The following is a 22,491-nucleotide window of genomic DNA, read 5'->3' as shown; positions in this document are numbered from 1 at the left end:
CGCTGTGTCACGTCATTTATTTTAATATAGATTGTATTTATCTGTACCTCACAGATTGATCATTTGAGAGTGTATTTTAGCATAATAACGATATAGTTTTAAAGATAAATGTAACAAAGTATTACGAACATACGATCGTGTAAATATTTAATATTTCTTCTCTCGGTGCTGTGCACGATATTGCTTTCTTCACGACCACCATGATACAGACGTAAAATTAAATGTACAATCACTGAATACTATCGAACTCGCTAATTATCACGCTTTCATTGCATGAGTACTACTCAAAATTCTTTTTAGGTTTAGGAGATATAGGTTTGTACACATTTATGACTTCCTTCACAGTTATTAACACTATCGATTCAAAGACAATTGTAAGATTGAAATTTGCTTATTAAAATAAAACGTGTTTTGACATATGTTTGACAAAGTAGATTTAAAATTACTCAAATGTGAAGATTAGCGAATTCTGAATGTGCGATGATCGCATAATTGAATAACAGCAAATATAAAATAGTGCTGTCTTCGTTAAAATGACCACAAATTATGAAAAAAAGAAATATTTCTGGAAATATAAGGCTTAAATCAGGAGACTGCTTTTGTTTGTACAAAATTTATATATATATGTATGTATATATATGTATAAGAAAATCTTACATTTTATTTCCAGAATTGATATAAATCAGACACTGAATTTTAACTTAAAAGCTTACAATTACTGATGAAGTTCAAGTATTCTGTGGATTATCAAATTTAGAAGGATGAAAAAGATGAAAAATAAAAACAGCAGTCTACATTCTTCTGAGTAGAATGTGCTAGAATACACGATCTTGATAACCACTTTCAGCCACGCTAGAACTAGGTTTAGCAGGCCCTCCAGGTACTTGGTGATGTGGGTGACGTATATGGCCAGGACGTCTCGGTGGGGCTAAGTACTCGAACATACTTTGCGTATGTTGTGCCAACATTTTGCTAAGATCACAAGGCATTGGATCGGTCCAGAAGAAATCGTGGTTCAGGGCGGAGTCCGAATCGTATCTTTTGGATGGATCGAGAATTAGGAGTTTGTCTAACAAGTCGCATGCATAAGGATCCTTTAGATAAGGCTTCAATCTATCTTTGACCTACACAGAAATGTTTACTCATTATATATTCCAAAAAAATTATGTGTTACACACATTCTACAATGTTTACCTTTCGCTTTTGACCTTTAGGTAAATCCATTTTATTAAATAACTCTAAATTCTCTACTCCAGGCCACACTTCTGTTGTTATAGAACCGCATAATTGAGAAATTAGTATGAGTTGCTGTTGCTCTGTATTTCCTTGCATTATAGGTGACCTATATAAAACCAAAAGATGAAAAAACATGTTCATCCATTGACAAATCTCAAAATCATAGAAATACATTCCTGGTCCACATTTCAGCCATTATGCATCCGGCACCCCATAAATCTACAGGAGGACCATAATTTCTATCACCAAGCAGGAGCTCTGGTGGTCTGTACCAAAGAGTAACAACTCTGTTCGTATAACGATTCGGTTGGCCATTTTTGTTAGCGCTAAATGCACGAGCTAACCCAAAGTCAGCTAATTTTAGTATACCATTTTTTGTTATTAAAACATTTGCAGCCTTCATATCTCTATGCAAAATCTGTTAATGAGGAAATTATTGTGCAAGTTTTAATCATGGAAATTATATTTTTTCTGATTATATAAATCTTACCTTATTACTATGAATATAATAGAGACCATTTAACAACTGTTGCATAACTTTTTTAATTTCTCCTAAACTAAACTTCACATTTACATTGGACAATAAACCTGCTAAATCGTGTTCACAGAAGTCAAACACAAGGTAAAATGTAGAACGATAACGATTATATTGAGTTGCTAAAAAAAATTTTCAATATTAATCACTCTGTACTTTATACAAGTATATTATTGTAAAACATTTCCATTAAAGAAAATATGTACCTCGTGTTCTACATATCTCTATTAAATTTACTACATTTTCATGCTTTAGTAACTGCAATATCCTTATTTCTCTCAAAGCAGTTATAGGAAACTGTAGAAGTAAAAAGATAATGTCATATTGTGCTCCACATTGTTTAAAACAAAAATATAGTTGCAAATATATTATTTTCAATGATTTTACTTTAGAATTAACACATACGAAATTACTGTTTCTTTATAGATGGCTGATATACAAGGTGATACCAAAATAAATGATCCCACTTTAATAACATATTTTATTTTTACTAAAGACAAATGCATGGATATGCATAGATCCCTAATTGCAAGCATTCCTCAAATATTCCACCACGAACAAAAAGTATTTACATCTCAGAAAGGGAGAGTTTCCAGACCTATGTTTACATGACCTTTTGTCATTCTGAGGACAAATTGGATACACCACCAAAAGTGAGGGAAATATTTTGGTCTCGACTAGTATTTACACGATCAGATGATGTTGAAAAAAGTGGAAATAGACGCGACAAGACACAATAACGATCGAATATTCGAAATCGTACGTACCCCCTCCTTTTCATTATCCATTAACACTTTCTTCATCGCTACAAATTTTTTAGTACAGTTCTTATCCCTAGCCTTGAACACCTCCCTACAGAAATCATCAGTGTTAAGCAAAATCGTGAAAAATCCGTTGAATCACGCAGAGACATAACCTGAAAGCACATCCTCAATTCCACGTTGGACTCACCCAAAGGTGCCCTGGCCGATTTTCGCAACCTTCTCATATTTCGAGGACTCGTCACAATGAGGAAAATCAAACTCCTCGATATACTTCTCCTTTTCCTTCGTGTTCATCTTCAATATTCATTAGGTAAACATTACTCCAGCATAACAGCATCGTAAGCGAGAACTCACGATGGTCCACGGAGCGAGTTTGACAGAACATTCTTGCACATAACCTCAAAATTAAAAATTCATCTCGAGCCTGAGCGCCACCTGGCGGATTTTATCAATAAATAATCTCACGCTTTCGCATTAAAAGAAAACAATCGTCCCTTACATACACATTTCAAACCAACAATCAAGCGTTCGATCATCATTCGATACGATCTTCCCGCCCTAAATATCGAATTTGACGGAGCGCCCTGCACATAACCTCAAAGCAAAAAAAAGAATTGATTAGTGGCGCGCCACCTAGCAGAGCTCATCAGTAAGCAGTCTCACGCTTTCATATCGGGAGAAAACGACCGTCGCATATTTACGCGTTTCGAACAACAAACAATCGAGCATTTGATATCTTCGCGCTGTTAATAGCCGTCGAATTTCGCAGGGAAAGCGTCGAGCAAGATGCGCGAGAGAACCACGCTTCGCTTGGCTGTGTGATGATGGTAAAGCCGAACCGGTGCATCCAGAACCGAAATAATGCGAGGTACGTAAGTACGTATATGCACCAAGAGCGATCAATAAATTATTGAGAAAGTCTTGTCAAAATGATATTTGCCAGAATGTTGTAGCGCGACGACAAGTCTCGTAGAATTATCACGATTCCTCTGCGATTCTCTCGAAACAGAATCGAACTGTCGTGGCCGAGTAATTCGTCTCTGTTACACGATTTAATATCCGAAACCGAGACGTGCACCTGCATCGGGATGCTAAGCAGGGATGCGTTGAATGACAGTCAACAAGGTGTGTTCGATCGGTGCTTTTTAAGTGTCAGAGAACCGTGGCTGTCTGACAGTACGTTTTGCATTTTGTTTTGCTAGTCGTAATATAAAAGTACGTCGGCTATCCAATCGATCGGCTTCATTTATTTTGTTTCAGCACCCTTCGATTTCAATTGTGAATTCTCACGTTCGGGGGTACAAAAATCGTTCGGGGTATTTTTTCGAGTTTTCTATTCGGGTCGCAACGAATTTTTCGAGTTTCGTTTTTGGCGTTTGTTGAGATGGTTTATTCAGGAATCCCATATGCGATTGCATGTCGAATTTAAGGTTAAACGTAATAATGCGTGTTTCACGCTTTCGGCGAATGTTTAACTTGCTTTTTCGGATGATATCGAATAATAATATTATGTAATGGTTTCTTGATTAGATAGTGGATTTTTTTGTAGTTCGGGGCACGGTTCATGAAGTGCGTAAATGAATTATACGCGCTGCTTGAATTTAGAGATACCGTAAGAATGGTAATTGCTATGCAAGAAGTATCTACTATGTTGACCTTGAAATTGTTGTGTACTTTGTCAGCAATCGTGTACACACGGGAGAATCGTTTATGTTTTTAACCTTGATAAATGTTTCTTTTATAGATGTTATGATAATTTGAACTTTGAAACTAAATTTGAATAGTAAAACTGTTAAAATTTAATAAATATTTACATGGGAAGGGTTTTCAATCTTTTTTCATAAAGAAAAGTCATAAATACTATATATTTATCTAATAAATTCATTCATAATTATTTTAATACGTTTGTTGACAAATACAAAATGTTCTAGGAACTAGAGTAATCTTTAATATTTCACACACAGATGTGGTACCAGTAGTGTTAGATAATTTTTTTTATGTGATTAGTTTTTTTCCATTCGAACATTTTTGTGGATTACAGGTGGACAAGTATGAAATATTAAACATGCCTCATGGCTGGAGGCAGGAGCAACAACAAAAAAAGTGGAAATTTACACAGGACACATCAATGGCTTTATTGCCATCCTCTTTATGCTTCTGTTGTGCCTGAACTTCCTTTAAGTGAAACATTCAAGAAGCATCAACGGATAGAAAAAGATCAGATTGTTACAAAAAGTCTTAGTAATCTGCAAGATAATATTTTGAGGTAAAGTAATCATTTTTCATTGTTGTATTTTAAAATGAATTTCATTTTCATTCAGATATCATTTCAAACACATGAAATATAATTTGTATAAAATTCTGTTAAATTAAAATAATTAATTACCTCAAATGTAAAAGAATTTACATTGTCAAGTGAAAGTGATTCATTTAAATTATAAGTTCTTGCATGATGTATTTAATAGTTTCAATGAATTGGCTTTGGTCATGTAATTTGATTTGTATGATTAGTATGTATGATAATTGAATACAAAATTAATTGGCATATATTATACAAAATTATAAAGTATTTGAAACTGTTAATTCCAAATTATATATAACAAGTTGGGATATGTGAAGAATTTGTTGTATTTTACTTCATTATTTGATATTTGTTGAATTCTTCTCAAATTTATCTTTATAATTGTTATACAACTGTAATTCATGAGAATGTGTATATAAAACCTTCTACATGTACAAAATATAAGTCTATGAATACATGAACTGAATAGAGTGTTTTATTGTAGAATATTTACAGACTCCTTGTATTGTGATTTTAACATAATACATGGATATAATGTAATACGAACAAACCAGTGTATTGTTAAAACAAGAGCTCCACATTTTTACAAGGTTCTTGAGCCTTATTTTGTATATACTAACAATCACATTGATTGCATCCTTGATAAACCGGAAATTTTTCATCATATCGAGGGTTTTGTGAGGTATAGCCATATCGTTAATCATTTACTTAGAAGCAGTGTCTATAAAAAATGTATAAATATTTTTCACTCAAATATTGCAGACTGTAGCTCTATGGACTTCTGTTTAATTCAGGAACATTTGTGAGAATTTACATTCAATAAAAATCTTTAATAAGTTTATCATCTAATTGTCACAATGATTTAATAAATTGAGCACACAAATTTTCCTGACTGTCTTAAGTTCAATGTATTTCGTTTGTCCAAAATGGAATATTTTTATTTGCATGTATCTTATATAAATTATTGTGTACTAAAAATATTTCCTTAAGAAATTATGAGTATGTATTTTCTCAGTGTATAGAAAATGTTTGTGTTTATTTTGTGAAGATAAGTTGATATTTGATGTATAAAAGAACATGTAGAAATTGTCCATTCTTGATAATTATTTTAAAAGTTGTAGATGTTTTCCTCTCATTAGAATGAAAACAAGTAAGCTATAATTTTTGTGTTCTGTCATGTTTTATTATTTTATACACACAGCCTTTTTAAGTGTATTTATGTTCACACTTGTGTGATACAGTATATATTATATAGTATACTCTGGTGATTAGCATAAATTACAACAATCAGCATGTGGTATATCATCAGTCACTTTTATCATGTATGTAATAGAATGCACATAATAGAATAATGTCATATTAAATATGTTTCTTTTATTTTATTCTTATATATTATTCTAACATTTATGTAATTTCAGGCTTTTATACACAAATTCCAACTTCTTACAAGAAGAAAAACTACTAGTAGATTTTATTTTGAATGTGACCTATACGTCGAACTTTGTGAATGCATCCTGTGTTAATACTATAACCAACATCGATAAAAGGTTACAGTTCACAATATTCTAAAATTTATTTTGTAAAATACTGCTGAATTACTATAATTTTTAATAGAAAAAAAATTAAGTTGTATAATTATTTTTTCATTCATATTCATAAGCTTATTTTTATGTCAAAGATATGCAGATTGCATGTCAACAGGAGCTAATTCAAGAACAAATATCAAAAACGCAAGAAATGTGAGAGAATATGCTATTGTGGATATAAGTCCCACATTATCCGATATGGCTGATTCTGGTTTAGAAACTGGTTCTGTAAGTCCGCATGGGAACACAACGTCTGAAAATTCGAGTAGCGACTTTGAGGAACTGCAAGTCACAGAATACGCATCTACGAACGAAGATTTAGATAAAGTACGTGTTAGACGAGCGAATAATAAAGATCAGAAGCTAGCAGCAGAAGGAGAGCGCTACGATTCTGTCACCAATTACAATAGCACATGTCACATAAAAGATTCGGTAGAATCAGGATTATTGGAATGCGCTTCGACCGATCACAGCGCAACGTGTTCTTCTGTCGACGCAGAACAACCCCAATTAGATTCCTCGAGTTCATCCACCGAAAATGCTCAAAAAGCGAAATTGCACACGGACGAAATTTTTCAATACGAAAATCAAGTACTTAGCGATCCATTTTACGAATCAGACTGTGGTAGCGATGAAAACGAATCGTTTGAATTCATTGACCTCGGCAACGCTTCTTCCGTCAGCACAGATGTTGAAAAGGAATACCCAAAAGGAGAATCTGCAGAGAAATCTCATAATGAAAAGATCTGTCGTTCTAATTACACTCAAACTCTAAGTGCACAACCAGAGAATGCAAGGCTTGAAGTATCCTACGACGTACCGAAACAAACAAGTTCCTGTAATACAAGCAACTATTATTTCATCGATGCGTCGACTCTCAATGATGAAATCGAAGTTCCAGCTTCAAATGTAGCGAAAAATCAATGCTTCGATGAAAAACCGCAATCGTTTGCTTCTTATTCATCCGAATATGTTACAAGTAAACCCAGCGATCCTACAGAAGACCAGTGTTACAAGCTCACATCCTTTAAAACAGCTAATTTACAAACTGGACACGAAAGAGTTGCTAAATTTGAAAGGGAGCTAAAGCTCACAGAACACTTGGAACCTTTCGCAGACACGCGTAAAATTCGAAGGACTGATTCCATGTGCGAGGATAAGATAAATATAAATGCAGAAACGAATAAGGAATCTTTAGCTGTAGAAATTAAAGAAGCGGACAGTGGTGAAAGCGCACATCCTTCCCCTTGCCCTGACAATAATAAAAATATGAACAATGATCGATACGCATCACGTATTAATAATGATAACGAAACTCCTGGCGACGTGGTGGATAGTAAAAACGAGAAAACTGAAGAAATCAGTGACAAAGATGGAAATTCAGAAGACACTGGACGACCTTCCCTTATTAGAAGAAATACATTCGAGCTGGATTCTAATGACGAAAAGTTGTCGGTATTGAGGCAAGAATATGAACGACGTCAAGGAAATTTGGTGTTTCAGAATGCTATACCTCAATACTCAGGTCATCGTGTCGATGGCGATTCATGTTTCATTCCACCTGAAGAACCTTCAATTCCTATCAGCAATGTTCTAAGCAAGTTCACTGTGGATGTTCAAATATCTACTGGAACACAGTACCATGCAATGCCCTATTTGCCATTAGATAATGGACAGTATGAAATTGATCAAACACCACCTGAAGCTAATAATACTCTACAAAATGATAAAACCAGTATAATTTACCCTGTAACAAGAAGTGCCAGTGACAAAATGGTCATGGAGTATCAAACAGGATTGGATAATGGTTCCAATTGTAGCAGCAGTTTGCCTGTTACATTGAATTCTATTTTGGAAAAGGATAGCAAGATGGACACGCTAAAAAAAAGAAAATGTGATGAGACAACACCTATTATTTCAGGCGGTGTTAGCACTTCAGATTATTCTAAGCCAACAGACAGTCCCACTGTGCGACGGAAAACAGAGTCCACTCCAATTGTCTCTGGAGGTTCTGTTATCATGAGTGAACCTGAATTAAAGGTAAAACCCTCAAGGATGTCATCTTCCATGACTGCGTGGGTAGTAGACATGAGTGATTGCAGTAAAAGCGAATCCAAAGCATCGAATGACTCCCACGAAGGCATGTCTCAAAGCTTTTCGACTTCAGAATGCATCAAAAAACCCGTTCGAAAAATAAGCAACCACGAAAAGCATGGTAGTTTGGGTTTCTTTGTGAATTTAAAGGATATGGACTGTAAACCATCTCCACAGCAAAACTGTTCAACCGAGAAACAGGAGCAAAATGGAAGTAGTAAATCTTACTGTGAATTTTATGTCGATATGTCGACTGCAATTAATGCATCGAAAAGTAGAAAGTCAGAAACAGAGGAGGCTAATGGTAAGTCTGATAAGTCTAATGAGGGAGCTGATAAGAAGAATATTTTCTCTATGTTCATCGATTTAAATGATCCACCTAAGAACACTGAAAATATGGTACAGCCTACGCATAGGAGAAGCTTTTCCACGTTCTGTGAAAAACGGATGGAAACGAAGTCAGAAGATACTAACTCTCGAGAGAGCAGCCTCACAACTAGAGAAGATGAATCGAATGAGCAAAAAAGCGTTAAAGAGAAAGCGAAGCCAAGCGTATTCATGTACATAGAGTCTGATTCTCCTGTGGTAAGAAGAAGAACATTATCTTCGTCACGGCCGACGTTTAAACGACACTCGTGGAATGTCGATAAGACGCAGAGCGTTAACAACAATGGACATGTCGCGAAGGAGATAATGTTTAGAAAAGAGCACAAGCGCGCGCACAGTCTCTCCGTGGATCGAGGAGACTTGAAAAAACTGCAGGCGAAGCCTAGCTGTTCGAGTCAGTCTTTGAACGATGCTCCAAAACAGGAGGCTATTGGTCAGAGAAACTCTAAATTACCTCAAGAAGGAAACGGTGCATTGAGTAACATGGACACATCATCAGAAGATGCTTTCGAATTCGATACAAGAGACACGCCTCCAAATTCTCATGTTGAAGTGATAAACGAAGAACTCCGTGTGAGTATAAAGCAACACGAGTACACAGAATTAAAAGCTGAACGAACTGCAGAAAATCTTAATACTACTGACGTGAAGGCTTACGAAGATGAATACTCAGAGACCTCGGCGTGGGAGAAGACGTGCACAGAGAGCACCGAGGGGCAGACACGTAAAAGCGAAACGTTTGACATTAGCAGTGGCAGTGGACCATCCCCTGATAGCGATAATCATGACTATGAATTCTCTGAGTTATTAAACGGTGAAGTGCCAAACATAGATCGACCCCAAGTAGTTCCTCCTGTAGCTAATAAGATATCTGAAACCCATAAATCGCTAAATGAGACGATCAAGAAGATCGAAAGCGAATTGAAGAGTCCAGACTACATCAAATCAGAGGCAACGTATGACAGTCATAACGCAGCACCTGAGAAGAATGAAAAAAGTGGCGGGCACAGTCTCAAAGCATCGACATCCAATTTTGTTCGACTGTCGGATCTGGATAAAACGCCAGTAACGTCTCATACAACAGATATCTTGACTATAAAAGAAGAGAGGAGTACGTATCGCATGTGCAATAGTATACCAGAGACTTCCTGGATTGAAAGTAAATTAGTTATGACCAGAACGAATGGATCGGTTAGGCCACTTCCTAGGAAATTCACTTCGGTTATGAGCACTTCCTTGCCTTCTAAGCAAAAGTCTCCGTTGGAAGAGTTAACAGGAGAATACGACGGCGAAGGCATTATATCAGAGTCAGATTTAAGCAGTATGCAGAGTAGTATGGGTCGTTCTGGAGCTGGTGCGTAATTAATCGATTTAAAAACAAAAATCTCGTAGCAAGTTATAATATTCACTAATTAATACTCCTTGTTTTTAGAAGGGAGTACAGAAGAGACGGAAACATCGAGTATAGCAGGAGGAAGACCGTACAACAGGCTTGGAGAGGATTTGCTAAGAATGTTTTTAGAAGAAATCAATCCAGATATTACGATCGACGTGGCAGGGCGCCGTATAAGGGCTCATAAATGCATATTAAGTTCTCGTTGTCAGTACTTCGCAGCAATTCTTAGCGGAGGATGGATCGAAAGTACAGGGAATGTTATTTCCTTGCAAGGATATTCTTACGATGCGGTACACTTTGCATTGTGCCACATATACAGCGGAGAAAGTAATATACCAGATTCTATCAGCATAGTTGAATTAGCTACGTTAGCTGACATGCTATGTTTAGAAGGTCTTAAAGAAGTAATAGGATACACACTTAAAACGAAATATTGTCATTTGTTCCATAAGGTATTAAGAATTTGTTTCTATATTATAAAATATTTTGAAGATTTCTTATTGATATAATAATTATGTGTTTATAGCCTTGTCAAATATGCGCTGTCGGTGTACTGGAATGCATGCCTTTGGCAGCCGCTTATGGTCTTGACGAAGTATATCGAAAATCTCTGCGATGGATTACGAGACATTTTGTGCGAATATGGCCTTGCAAAGCATTTGCGACTCTTCCTAGAGAACTTATGGAAAAATGTTATCATCAGCATATTGTTCACATGGTATGTAATTGTTAATGTACTGTTAAAAAAATTTATGGCATAGACAAATTTTTGGAAATAATTGACTAACTTTGACTGACGATTACTTCCCGAAAAATTATCGTAGAATCATGATCTTTTTTTTAAATTACAGCTTGAAGTCTTCACTTTAGGACACCATGACCCGATTTTCATCTTTATATATTCCTAATACTGTAACCCTTTAAACCTGAGAGCATGTTTGTAATATTGAAAATGGCAAAGTTTGACGGAATGTAGGAACTTGTCAAAATTTTTTTGAAGAATGCCGTTTGCAGTGGCATACAGATTGAACTTTCCTCTTTAATTTAAAAAAAAGAGCACGTCGCTGCGATTTTTTTTCGCAAAGTTACAGCACTTCAAAGTAGACCATGCATTTTTACAGCATAGCAGCTAATGGCGGTAAATGACAAAAATACAAGGGTTACTTTAAAGTGCTGTAACTTTGCGAAAAAAAATCGCATCGACTTGATCTTTTTTTTAAATTACAGGGGAAGGTTCAAATTTTATGACACCGCTAGTGAAATCCCAAGAAAAAATTTTGGCAGGTCCATGCATTCCGTCAAAGTTTGCAGTTTCTCATAGTAAAAACAGCCAACTTTGACGGAATGCAGGGACTTGCATAAATTTTTTTGAGGGATACCGCTTACGGTGTCATAAAATTTGAACCTTCCCCTGTAATTTAAAAAAAAGATCAAGTCGATCTGATTTTTTTTCGCAAAGTTACAGCACTTTAAAGTAACCCTTGTATTTTTGTCATTTACCGCCACTAGCTGCTGTACTGTAAAAATGCAAGGTTTACTTTGAAGTCGTGTAATTTTGCGAAAAAAAATCGCATCGACTTGATCTTTTTTTTAAATTGCAGGGGAAGGTTCAAACTTTATGACACCGCAAGCGGTATCCCTCAAAAAAATTTATGCAAGTCTCTGTATTCCGCCAAAGTTGACAATTTTTAATATGACAAACTGCAAAGTTTGACGGAATGTAGGGACTTGCTCAAATTTTTTTGAGGGATGCCGCTTGCGGTATCATAAAGTTTGAATCTTTCCCTGCAGTTTAAAAAAAAGATCAAGTCGATACGATTTTTTTTCGCAAAGTTACAGTACTTCAAAGTAACCCTTACATTTTTACAACACAGCAGGCAGTGACAGTATATGACAGAAATGCATGGTCTACTTCAAAGTGCTGTAACTTTGCGAAAAAAAATCGCAGTGACTTGGTCTTTTTTTTAAATTAAAGGGGAAGGTTCGAACTTTATGACACCGTGAACGGTATCTCTGAAAAAAATTTTTGCAAGTCTATGTATTTCATCGAAGTTTGCAATGTTCACTATGACAAATATGTCCTTCGATTCAAGGGGTTATAATAGTAAGGGTGCATTGAACTTAAAACCAGGCATAGTACCTTAAAGTAAAGATTTCAGGCTTTAATTTAAAAAAAAGATTATGCGTGTATGACGATTTTTCGCGGAGTAATCGTCAGCCAAAGTTAGCCAATTTTTGTCCATATTTTTTTTAAACAATTTATATTCTTTAATCATTTTTCATGATTACAATTACTATCTTTTTGTTATAAAATCCTAGTCTACGGACAACGTACTTCAAACTATGATGGATTGTGATAAACTTCTTGCAACCTTGCCAAATGTTCGCTGGGCTGAGCCAGTGTTCAGAATGGTCTCAAATCTGTTGGAAACATCAGTGAAATTCCTATCAGACAATTTCTCAGGAGTATTAGGAAATGAAAATTTCCAATCACTCGGTAGAGAACTGACATGGAATATTAGTCGTTTAGAGGATAATTTCTTAGCAGCTGCGGAACGTTTGCCTCCTGAACAAGCCTGTAAAAGTTACTCAAAGTTACACAAAATGTTAGCTTCGGCTCAGATGGACGAGGCCCAAGAAAAGATCAAATGGGGGCCTTTGTTTATTGATTTCTTAAACAAAATCCAGAGTCGAGTAGAGAAGTGTTTAGTTAGAGACGCAGCACGAGCAGCAAGGACCACTACTTGGTTGAAAATGGACTTAGAACTGCGACGTAGAATACAAGAATTGGCTTGCCTCGTGATATTACCTCATGAAAGTACTAAACGTCAATCGAGGCATTCTAATTTTGTGAAAGTAAATACCATTACATATTACATAAATAAATTCCACTATCTAGCTTGCTTTTGGTTTACAAAACTCTTCATTTCTGTTTAATTATGTCTATCGCCAGGAACCCAGGCCAGCATCCAGTCGTTCGACAACAACAAACCGCAGCTTGGATTTAAAACGCGTTAAGATGGTCATCTCTGAACACAACGATAAAACTCTAAAACAAATGACAGCAGCGCAACCAGTGAAGAAGGTTCTCAACAATAACAATAATAAACCAAAAAGTGATCCAATGGAACGCAAAATGCCTGATGATAAGCAGACTACTACTGATGCAACTAGACCGAAGTCATGGCCCAATAAAATAGAAGTAATTCTATCATTTTTATCATGTTTCTAGGATTCTAAAAATCGTAAAATAGAGTAAATTATTTTTCAAAAATGATTCACTAACTTTCAGGTGAAGTCAAGATACCTAGAACCGAGAAACAAATCTGTCCCCAAAGAGACTCCGCAGATAGTGCACCAGGAGAAGGTAATCGTTCAGCCACGACGAAAAATAATGATCTCGTCCTCGGATTCCTCACGAACCTCCAGCCCCGCGATGAAACGTGCTACAGAAAAGAAACCCCTAGCAAAGATAAAGTTACCCATACAAAAGGACGTGAAAGCTCTGTCATCCGATAGCTTAACGGAGCCTAACGCTAGCAGAACGAACAATAAAAAGGAGACAATTAGTAAGAGCTGTGGTATCACACGTCCAGAATCACCCTCTTTTAAACAGAAAAATACGGAAATAGGTTTGTCTGTAGATTCGCTGGCAGAATCGAAGAACAAGCCCGCGCCTGCTAAAAGGAAGTCGAGCAAGATGGACACCTCAATGTCGACAGACAGTCTGATGACCGAAATAACAACCACGCCCAAATCGAACACGTCGAACAAGCTTTCGCCGACTCTGGGGAAGACGACGAGCAAGACGCAGATTTACGACAGGGTGAAGAAGAACTCGCCACCGATACAGCAGAGAAGTCCTCTGACAGTGACGAGGAGACCTCTCAGGTCGCTGGAAAGCTCGACGGCGGCCAGCAGAAGCAGAGCAGCGGCTATTAGCGCCTACCATGGGTCGCCTAGTTTGCGAAGAAACCTTCTGGACGCTGCAAAGACGCCGGATGTTCCAAGTAAGTTATTGAATAGTGTGCCGAGTAAGAGTGGGAGTACACGACCTGTTACGCAATCCATGATTAATCATCCTAATGTAAGAAGAGATAAGAAAGAAGGAGCGCCGAGCTCGCAGGGCTCCGAGAGCCCTAGTAAGAGATCTTCCCCGAAATCGTCTGGTACTAACAGAATGATCAAGTCTGCTGTTACTAATAAAAGGGCAAACGGTAAGGCCATTGGCGATGAGAAAATGAAAAATAAGTGCCATAATGGGGAAGTTCCGAAACAGCCCACTGTGGGCTCTAGATCGGGAACCTTTTTAAAAGACGAGCCCACGATACTTAAGAAAGCTGATATTAAATCTTCTCAGATCAATACTTAAATTTATAGACTAGTCGCTTTGTATGGTTTCCTGCATACATCGCGCTATTAGTTTTATGAATGATATATAAAACTGACGTCTATAACCGCAAAACGTGATAATTCCATTGATGGAATCGTACTCTGTGTAAAAATAGAATTATATGATAATTTTAATTTAAAGCAAGTTGCAGTTGACAGAGAATCGTCAAAAAAAGGGAATATATTTGAAATGCATTTATTAGATATAGAAAATGTGCTATGATTTTGTTGTAATTGTTAAAGGTAACTATATGGATGAAATATGGCACTAGGTATATACGAGTTTCGTGTTAAATCGTTTTTTTTTTTTCTCAACTATATCTGATCTCGGGCAGAGTGGAAATATGGGTCTTCGAGACGTTTATGGGTATCGATTGAATTCAGTTATTATAATTGCACAACCTAGGACATTAATGAAAATATCACTTTTGGTCACGAATGCAGCTAGCTTAACGTCCCACCCAATTTTCAACCAATGTGCGCATTTAATATGTCATAGTATTACACATCACATATTCATAGATAGTAGATCTAACATGGCCAGTTAGATGACATATTTAGATAGGTCTTTCTTTCTTCCACGTTAAGGAGCCATATCGCCCAAAATTGTTTCTCGTAGAATTATATTTACTAATTTAGTAGTTGCAGTAATATGTAAAGGAATTCCTGATCTTACCATTTAATGTTGCCATTTTACCAACTAATTCTGATTGTAAGTAGAACTCCGTTTACCCTCCAATGATCCTTATTAATAAATTTAATGTAGTTATTATATTTATTTATTATTACATTTATATCTATATTTTGCAATGTACATTTCTATGCAATATTTGTATCTAGTCATTTATATATTTTAAAAATTTACTTTTATGTAATGTTAATAAATAATTCGATATAATGTTAAAGAATGGTTTAATTCTTTAAGTCATTATATTCTATAATGAGATATAAAGGAGAAAATAAGTCTAAAGTTTATAAAAAAAATTTATACAGCATTTTATTCTATCTTTTTCTTAATGTACAATCATATTTAGTATATATACATAATACTAACATAGTTCAATTTTATACATCTAATAATGTCCCTCGTGGTCTTGTTCTCTTAGGATCCACTTCGGGAGGAGGCATGGCTTTTCTCTTATTCATTCCTTTCCTCTCTAATTGTTTCTCAATTATTCGTGCATTATTAGCATATGAATCAGCAACTTCTCTCTGAAAATAGAAAATATTAATTACCTTTCGTAAGAACAGTACAAAGTTTTCATTCCAAAAGCTATAGTTACAATTAATTTTAATTTTATATTAGCTTATTTCAATGCTACTAATCGTGTACATATAATATAGAATTTGTGTTAGCTTATACAAAAATAGAATTCTAAACTTCTGACTTACAGCTTCAATTTCATCTTCTTCCTCATCAATTGTAGAAACAGTGACAGAACTAAATTTGCCCATATTCTTTGTATGTTTTGTTACCATTATCTTCTTGGGTTTCTCAATAGCCACTTGATTATATATGTCTGTCATAGGGCCTTCGCCAGAACTTTTGATCACTGCACCTTTCACAATAAATACAATATTCGTTCCTTGATCATGTTTATAATAAAGAAACAGCCCACACCTGTGAAAATACATGTACAAATTGTAACTAACTATCCTTGTTATAACTCGCAGAAATATTTTACAATGTTAAATATTACCAATTGCATTCCTTAACATTCTTTTCTAAATATGTACAACAAAAGCGTCGTAAATATATCTTTAAAACGAGTTAATATAGAGGAATATTTCTCACTTTTTACATTTCTGCCGATGCTGTTTTTCTATGCCTTCTGGTCGTTTCAGATACACAATTTCATCTTGCTCGCAAGTCATTTTATGAGCGTGTTTACTTCCATCGATAACTCGTGCACCATCTCTCTTTCGTAAAGGCAATTTTTCTATGGCACAATCTAGAAAAACATTAAAGAATTATGTATCATAGTTCACTGAATAGAATTAATGTGACAATAAAGTAAATCTAACCTAAAATCAACGTCATTTGTCCACATAAGCAATAATAAATGTGTAGAGGTTTCTCTTCGCTGTATTCTTCTTGATCCTTTGTATCGGAGCATATTATACTCCTTGAAACTACTTTTGGCATGATTACTTCAAATTACACAGTCAAAATATTAAAATCATAGCATAATTAAAACAGTATTGACAGTCCTGGATTATGTGTAGGCGTCGAATGAAGCAGAAGTTCTCAACTTTATTGATATAACAGTTTACGAAATATAGTAATTCTGAAACGTAATTTTTGTCGAAAATCGTTAGAATTTTATATTATTTCAGTTATATATACATTTTTAAGATGTCACAGTTTAAAAAAGTGCGTTAAAAAAAATTGATTTTTGACCCTTGCAAACAAAAATACTTGCTTGACCCCAAACCAAATTCGGGCACTTTTTAACAATTTCACTGCCCCTCACGCACCATCGCGTGATAAGACTCTTCCCCAAGTAGCCAGTCACGCATTATCGCGTGCTGGGTCTATATTCAGCAAACGTGACCTACACGGCTGGCAGTCTGAGATAATCCGTCGCTCAGATCGGCAGCGAAGGTGATGTTAAAAAAATCAAACATTAAGGGGTTAGGTTGACACTTCAATTAAATAATCTCAAGTTTATATTTACATGTATAATAATCATTTATTTAAAATTATTGCAACTAATACAGTACATAAACAAAGTACACTAAATACACTTGAAGATCCAACTATACTAGACTACAATATTAAATACAATTTGAAAAAGGAATACGATACAAATAAAAAAAGAAAAAAATTACAATAAAAGAAATATAACCTCAAAAAAGACACAGGTTGAGAAACTCTGCTCCTTTTCAAATCTAGTTCCAAATCCACCCTCAAGGTGGCGCGAGCGTCGCAGAAGCGCAGCGCCCCTCGCGACGAAAACGTGGAACTATTCCAGAAGGATTTTCCAGCGGCCCTCGGAAAGCTCACTCGGCCGCGCTCGGCGTACAGTGGCGGTGCAGTGTTGGACGCGCAGTCGAAGGAGGCCAGCCGAAGCGAGCGTAAGATACTCCAATGGTGGGTGGGCAATGAGTCGCGCGACGTTCGTCGGCCGAAGCGGCAGGGAATGTGAATAGTGCGACAAGTACGGGCGTAATGTGGTGCACGATCGAACAGTAACACGTCCCGCGGTAATGTGAGCTGCGACGAGGTAAACGAAGGCGAGAAAAAAGTGCAGTGACTCGACATTTGATTGGGTGGTGTGCAGAGCGGCCCTTCGCGCACACACGCACACTACACACACACGTACGTATTACACACGTTACGATACATACGAAAGGCTCACACGACGGCTCCTTCTCCGTCCTCCTGTTCCCTCGTTCACTCTCGCTTCCTCTCGCTCGACGATCCTTCTGCATTCCTGCAGTAGCTCGCGCGTAGTCGCACCTTTTTTCCCTCGTTTCACGCGAGATTTACGACCGCACCCCCTTTCGGCCCCGCGATCGACGAGATGCACGCTTTTCCATGGTATCTGGAACGAGTCGAACCGTTTCGCGGTTTCACGATCGAGATTTTCGGCCTGGCGCGCCAACCGAGCTCGAGGATCGGTTTGGTCGAGGAAGAGAGGAGGAACGGGATGGGAATGAACTCTGTGACATTCAAAACATAGCGTATCGGACGCGCAGACGAGGAAAGGGGAATTCCTGCGGGCCTGTGCGTCTCGCGAAACGTGTTCTGATCGATTCAGAATCTAATGCTCGCTGGAACGGTTGTCTCTTTGTTTACTTTCACGGTGTCGCGATTGAAGGGACGCCCGTGGTGCATTATCTGTATGCAGGCCTGAGCAAATTTGACTTGGTATGAGAATGGGAGATAGCGTCTTGAGAAGTAATGAATCATTTCAAGTACAGAGAATGCTTGTATAATATCGCATTCCTTTAACGTGGTTAGAGGGTAGAAACGACTTAGTAAGATACAAATTAGCGTGCTTTATTTGATTTTAAGTTCAGCTGATTATCGATACCTATCGTTCCTCTTCGATTGATTTTGCCTTAGTTTGTATACTTATACGTACATAGCAGTAAGCTTCTTTAAGCATCGAAAGAAGGATTCTCATCTTTCTCTCCATGTCTGTCACTGCAGAAATATTCATCTATATTCTCACGTATACCATTGAAACAATTCATTTTCCAAGTAAACTACTCAAAAGTCGAACTGATCAGCTGTTTAAAACAGAAAGCAGTTGGATGATACGATGAATGAACCACTCATTTGCCAAATCGGTTAACCTCGCGAAACAAAAATATTTTAATGTATTTATCTGAAATATAAACAGTCAAGCATCGATCAAGTGCTTCAACAGTAAAAGTGAAATTTTTACGAAAAGTGGGCCTGATCAGTTTGACTCCAGAGAGATATTTAAATAATGTCAAAGCCTGTCTCTACGATGTTTTATGGTGTTTATGATGCCAGAAAGATTTATTGCGCGATCGGGTTACACGAGTGCAGTGAAACCAGCCGCGTTCACCGTGGGCGTTTTTAGGTTACGCGACGTGTATCGGCACGCATTGGTAAATCTCGCAAAGTCGCTTGTCCGTCAGCTGACGAGAAGTCAGCCATGTCTTATTAACCTCGCGATCGTTTCCTTGTGTACCTGTCATGGAAGGCTTGATTCTACCACCGGATGCGGAAGCCTGATTACGGATTTTACTTCTTCGATCGGTTTTACGAGTAAGCGTATTACGTACATCTTATGACGAGGCTGAGACAGTAATGATATTCATGAATATCGTGAATGAGAGATTAGTGGACTGCGAATCTTTATGCGTTTATTACGTAAAGTGTTTATTTCTGTATATATTTCTATATATTTTTGTATATTTCTATAGAAATATGTAAGAAAACACTGATTTTTTAAAATTTTTGTAAGGTTAGGAATGAGAAGAAACGTCTGAAAAGGTCTCGAAAATTTAATATTTGAATATTTGAAAATTGACGGTTAGAAATGTGAAAATTTGAAATTTGAATATTTGAAAATTAAGAATCTAAGTGTCTCGATTTATTTGGCAAAAAATTCGCAACAGAGGATACAAATTTGGGACCTCTGGTTCTTTTAGAATGCTTCTTATGGGCTGTCTCGATTTTAAGAATCCTAATTCTTGAATTAAAAAATTGTTGACTTGTAGAGCAGACTTTCTTCGTCATAAAGCATATCTTCCATAAAATTTTTTTAATACTTTTTGCATATTTCTCGTACCAATGTTAATAGCACAAATTTTTCACTTGAACGGATTGAACTGGGTCGCATAAACAACTTTGTCGAGCCGCAAGTAAATAATTGGCTCATCGCCGTCATAGATACTTCCTTTGCAAGTTTAGCCCTCTCGCAATACATTCTAAAATTCTCAATCTCTCAATCTTCGACTTTTGTACGCCATCGATATCTAAGAATATCAATACAAGTACATTAACTCATCGATATCGAACGATTTGCCCACTCAAGTTTTATAAGATACGACAAGCAAAGAGGTATCGCTGTTCAGTTAGATAATACGTAAAAACTGTTACAGGGAAAGGAGTAATCATTAAATCCGATTCACAGCCTTGCATAACGATCCTTATTCAAAAGACTGGGAAAAAGGCTTCTGTGTCAGTTAAGATGTTCCGACTTGGGCTAATTGAATTCGAGCGATCGCGACTTTTAACGTCGCGAACGCGACAGCATCGATCAGTTGAATCACTGATGGACGACGTTGCTCGACGCCAGCCATATTTCATTCTTTTTCCACGCAGGAAAGTGCGTTCGCACGTTCCTCGCGCGCAATGATCGAGACACAGTATCCTCGAAGGACACTCGCCAGAGTGAAAGAACTTCTGTTTAGCAAATAAACAAGCTCGGTTTTATCTTTCAACCCGTGGCGCAACGGTGCGCTTCGCGTTCCTCTTGAAATCCCAATCGAATCTATTCGTGGTGCTCGACAGTCTCGAGTGGCTAGAAAAAATCGAATAGCTTGACGCAATTCAAGTAGCCCGAGAACTCGAATCATTCGGATGTTCGAGCAACCCCGACTAATTCGAGCTAATGGGATTTCTTCGGGTTGCTTCTGGATTTTATTTCACTCTTTGCTGTTATATCATTGTCTCGAGTTATTTCAGTATTTTGAGTCGGTTCAGTAGCTCGAGCTATTTCATTTTCGTTTAGCTTTGAAGAGGTTATGAGAGGCATGTACCTTGAGAGGCTGAAATTTTATGCTATTGGGTTTTCAGTCGCGTGGGAATTTGAGTATTTTCATTTCTAAATGCATTGAAATATTTGGGTTTAATATTCGAGTATGTTGGGGTTTTGAGTTTATTAGCCTTTGAGACGCGAAAGAGTGGAAGCTTCTCTGTTGTATGGTAGCTTTGCAAGTTTGAGCAGTTGAACTTTGAGGATCCTGCAAATGGAGACTTCTTTCAATTTTGAGCCTGCAAAAATACTCAAACTGAGTAGCCCAAAACGTACAATTTTTGGGCGACTCAAAACACAAATTTTGAGTGGCTCAAAATATTCAAGCCTTCAGTCTTAAGCTGCTCAGAATATTCAAATCTTGCGTTGCTCAGAGTAATCAATCTAAAACTCAAAATCCCTCAAAACCTCGATTTTAAATCTGTAACCTACTAAATTTTTCAAACTCCTTCAATATTCTCAATTTACTCCCCCTATTTATCCAATCTATCTGCATACAGCATAAATAACAAACAAATGCCATAAAAAATAGTCCATTTAGGAGCCCTCATCGACAAGAAACACAAAAACACCTCGCTCTTTTTTTTATGCACCGTGAAACCGAGTTTTCCTCCAGTGCATAGCGTTCATTCGGTCCCCAAACACTTTCCTCATCTGTGTACCCTCGAATCTCTTGGAAGTAATCTCTGGTCGCAGCTGTTGCTGGCCAAGACGCGCGTGGAATCCGCGCCGCGGGTCCCTGTCGTCCGTGTAAACAATTTTTATCACCGCGTGTAACGTAGGTAGCTGAAGCAGCGGTGCGCACGCCGTGTGGGCTGCGCGTACCGCTTTGCAACAGATAAAAGCCCGCACGGCCTTTGTCCTTTTTCGCGTGGTCGACTAAATTCAAGCCTCGTACCACGCCTGGCCTCTCCTCTTTAGGGAATAGATTCAAGACTCGCAGATCTATTCGAGTAACCTCGAAACCTGTGCCTCTGCTGGTCTGCTCCTGCTGAATTCGATAGCTTGGATTGAGATTTGGTGAAACATTTCTCTCTACTGTGAAAAACAAGCGAGATGTTTAAGTATACTTTGAGGAATCTGACTTATGCACTTTTTGTGATATCTTCGCTGCCAATTACGCGATAACGCGTGAGAGGATTTTCGTAAGTAACCGATCACGCGCTATCGCGTGAAGGGTCTATGTTCGGTTAATGGCAGATCTGTGGGTGGCAGTTTGGGTTAGTTCGACATTTAAAATGTGGCAAGTTTTAAGAGTTTACTATAGTGAGAATATTTTAGAGTGTATTAATTCTTATTATGTGAGCTGGAAGCTTCGTTTATTGAGAGTAATTATTAATGAGAGAAAGTCTACTGGTCTAAAATTTAATTGTAGGATTCCAAACTAATTGAAAGTATTCCACGATTCTCTTGAAATTACGATATTGAATCGACATGCATCAGAATGATTTATTCTTGTAAAAGTGAAAGTAATAATTATACCTTGAGCCTCCTTGGTCGAAAATAACATGCTTTTACTTGGAATCATTTTTATGGAGTGTATAAGATAAGAAAGTA

General features: G+C 37.0%; 4 protein-coding genes across 9 annotated transcripts in view; 2 read left to right on the top strand and 2 right to left on the bottom strand.

The window, feature by feature from the left end:
- Window positions 1-636: 636 nt before the first annotated feature.
- Cdk9 (Cyclin-dependent kinase 9) lies at window positions 637-3,044 on the bottom strand. Of its 2 annotated transcripts, none has more exons than XM_076392740.1 (7): window positions 2,723-3,044; window positions 2,539-2,623; window positions 1,978-2,068; window positions 1,727-1,893; window positions 1,415-1,654; window positions 1,195-1,344; window positions 637-1,124 (listed from the first exon to the last, which is right to left on the bottom strand). In XM_076392740.1, exons 1-7 carry the CDS (start codon window positions 2,827-2,829, stop codon window positions 816-818), a joined length of 1,149 nt encoding a protein of 382 aa, XP_076248855.1. In that variant the 5' UTR covers window positions 2,830-3,044; the 3' UTR covers window positions 637-815. The 2 variants fall into 2 exon arrangements, with proteins under 2 accessions (XP_076248855.1, XP_076248856.1); XM_076392741.1 differs by having other exon boundaries at window positions 641-1,124; window positions 2,688-2,825.
- Window positions 3,045-3,163: 119 nt separating this feature from the next.
- Window positions 3,164-14,681, top strand: LOC143188463 (uncharacterized). Of its 4 annotated transcripts, none has more exons than XM_076392735.1 (10): window positions 3,164-3,403; window positions 4,577-4,801; window positions 5,322-5,519; window positions 6,256-6,384; window positions 6,516-10,258; window positions 10,337-10,752; window positions 10,827-11,018; window positions 12,620-13,156; window positions 13,254-13,502; window positions 13,593-14,681. In XM_076392735.1, exons 2-10 carry the CDS (start codon window positions 4,608-4,610, stop codon window positions 14,670-14,672), a joined length of 6,738 nt encoding a protein of 2,245 aa, XP_076248850.1. In that variant the 5' UTR covers window positions 3,164-3,403; window positions 4,577-4,607; the 3' UTR covers window positions 14,673-14,681. The 4 variants fall into 4 exon arrangements, with proteins under 4 accessions (XP_076248850.1, XP_076248848.1, XP_076248849.1 ...); XM_076392733.1 differs by lacking the exon at window positions 5,322-5,519 and having other exon boundaries at window positions 3,165-3,403; window positions 13,593-13,869; window positions 13,933-14,681; XM_076392734.1 differs by lacking the exon at window positions 5,322-5,519 and having other exon boundaries at window positions 3,166-3,403; window positions 13,593-13,869; window positions 13,945-14,681.
- A 981-nt stretch (window positions 14,682-15,662) lies between these two features.
- LOC143188466 (STING ER exit protein) lies at window positions 15,663-16,915 on the bottom strand. Its single transcript, XM_076392742.1, has 4 exons — window positions 16,718-16,915; window positions 16,488-16,644; window positions 16,085-16,313; window positions 15,663-15,904 (listed from the first exon to the last, which is right to left on the bottom strand). The coding sequence occupies exons 1-4, from the start codon at window positions 16,836-16,838 to the stop codon at window positions 15,758-15,760; spliced, it is 654 nt and encodes a 217-aa protein (XP_076248857.1). The 5' UTR covers window positions 16,839-16,915; the 3' UTR covers window positions 15,663-15,757.
- Window positions 16,916-17,271: 356 nt separating this feature from the next.
- Mical (Molecule interacting with CasL) overlaps window positions 17,272-22,491 on the top strand; it is a 63,876-nt gene continuing 58,656 nt past the window's right edge. Inside the window, exon 1 of one of the 2 annotated variants that reach the window (XR_013003513.1) lies at window positions 17,272-18,014. The gene's annotated coding sequence lies outside the window, so the exon portion shown is untranslated. The remainder of the gene's footprint in view (window positions 18,015-22,491) is intronic. The other variant, XM_076392482.1, reaches the window with a different exon arrangement.

This window comes from Calliopsis andreniformis, chromosome 2 (genome assembly GCF_051401765.1).
Source record: "Calliopsis andreniformis isolate RMS-2024a chromosome 2, iyCalAndr_principal, whole genome shotgun sequence".
In the NCBI taxonomy this organism is placed as follows: Eukaryota; Metazoa; Arthropoda; class Insecta; order Hymenoptera; family Andrenidae; genus Calliopsis; species Calliopsis andreniformis.
Note: the sequence above shows the minus strand (reverse complement) of the source record. Positions and strands in the feature narration are given on the sequence as shown.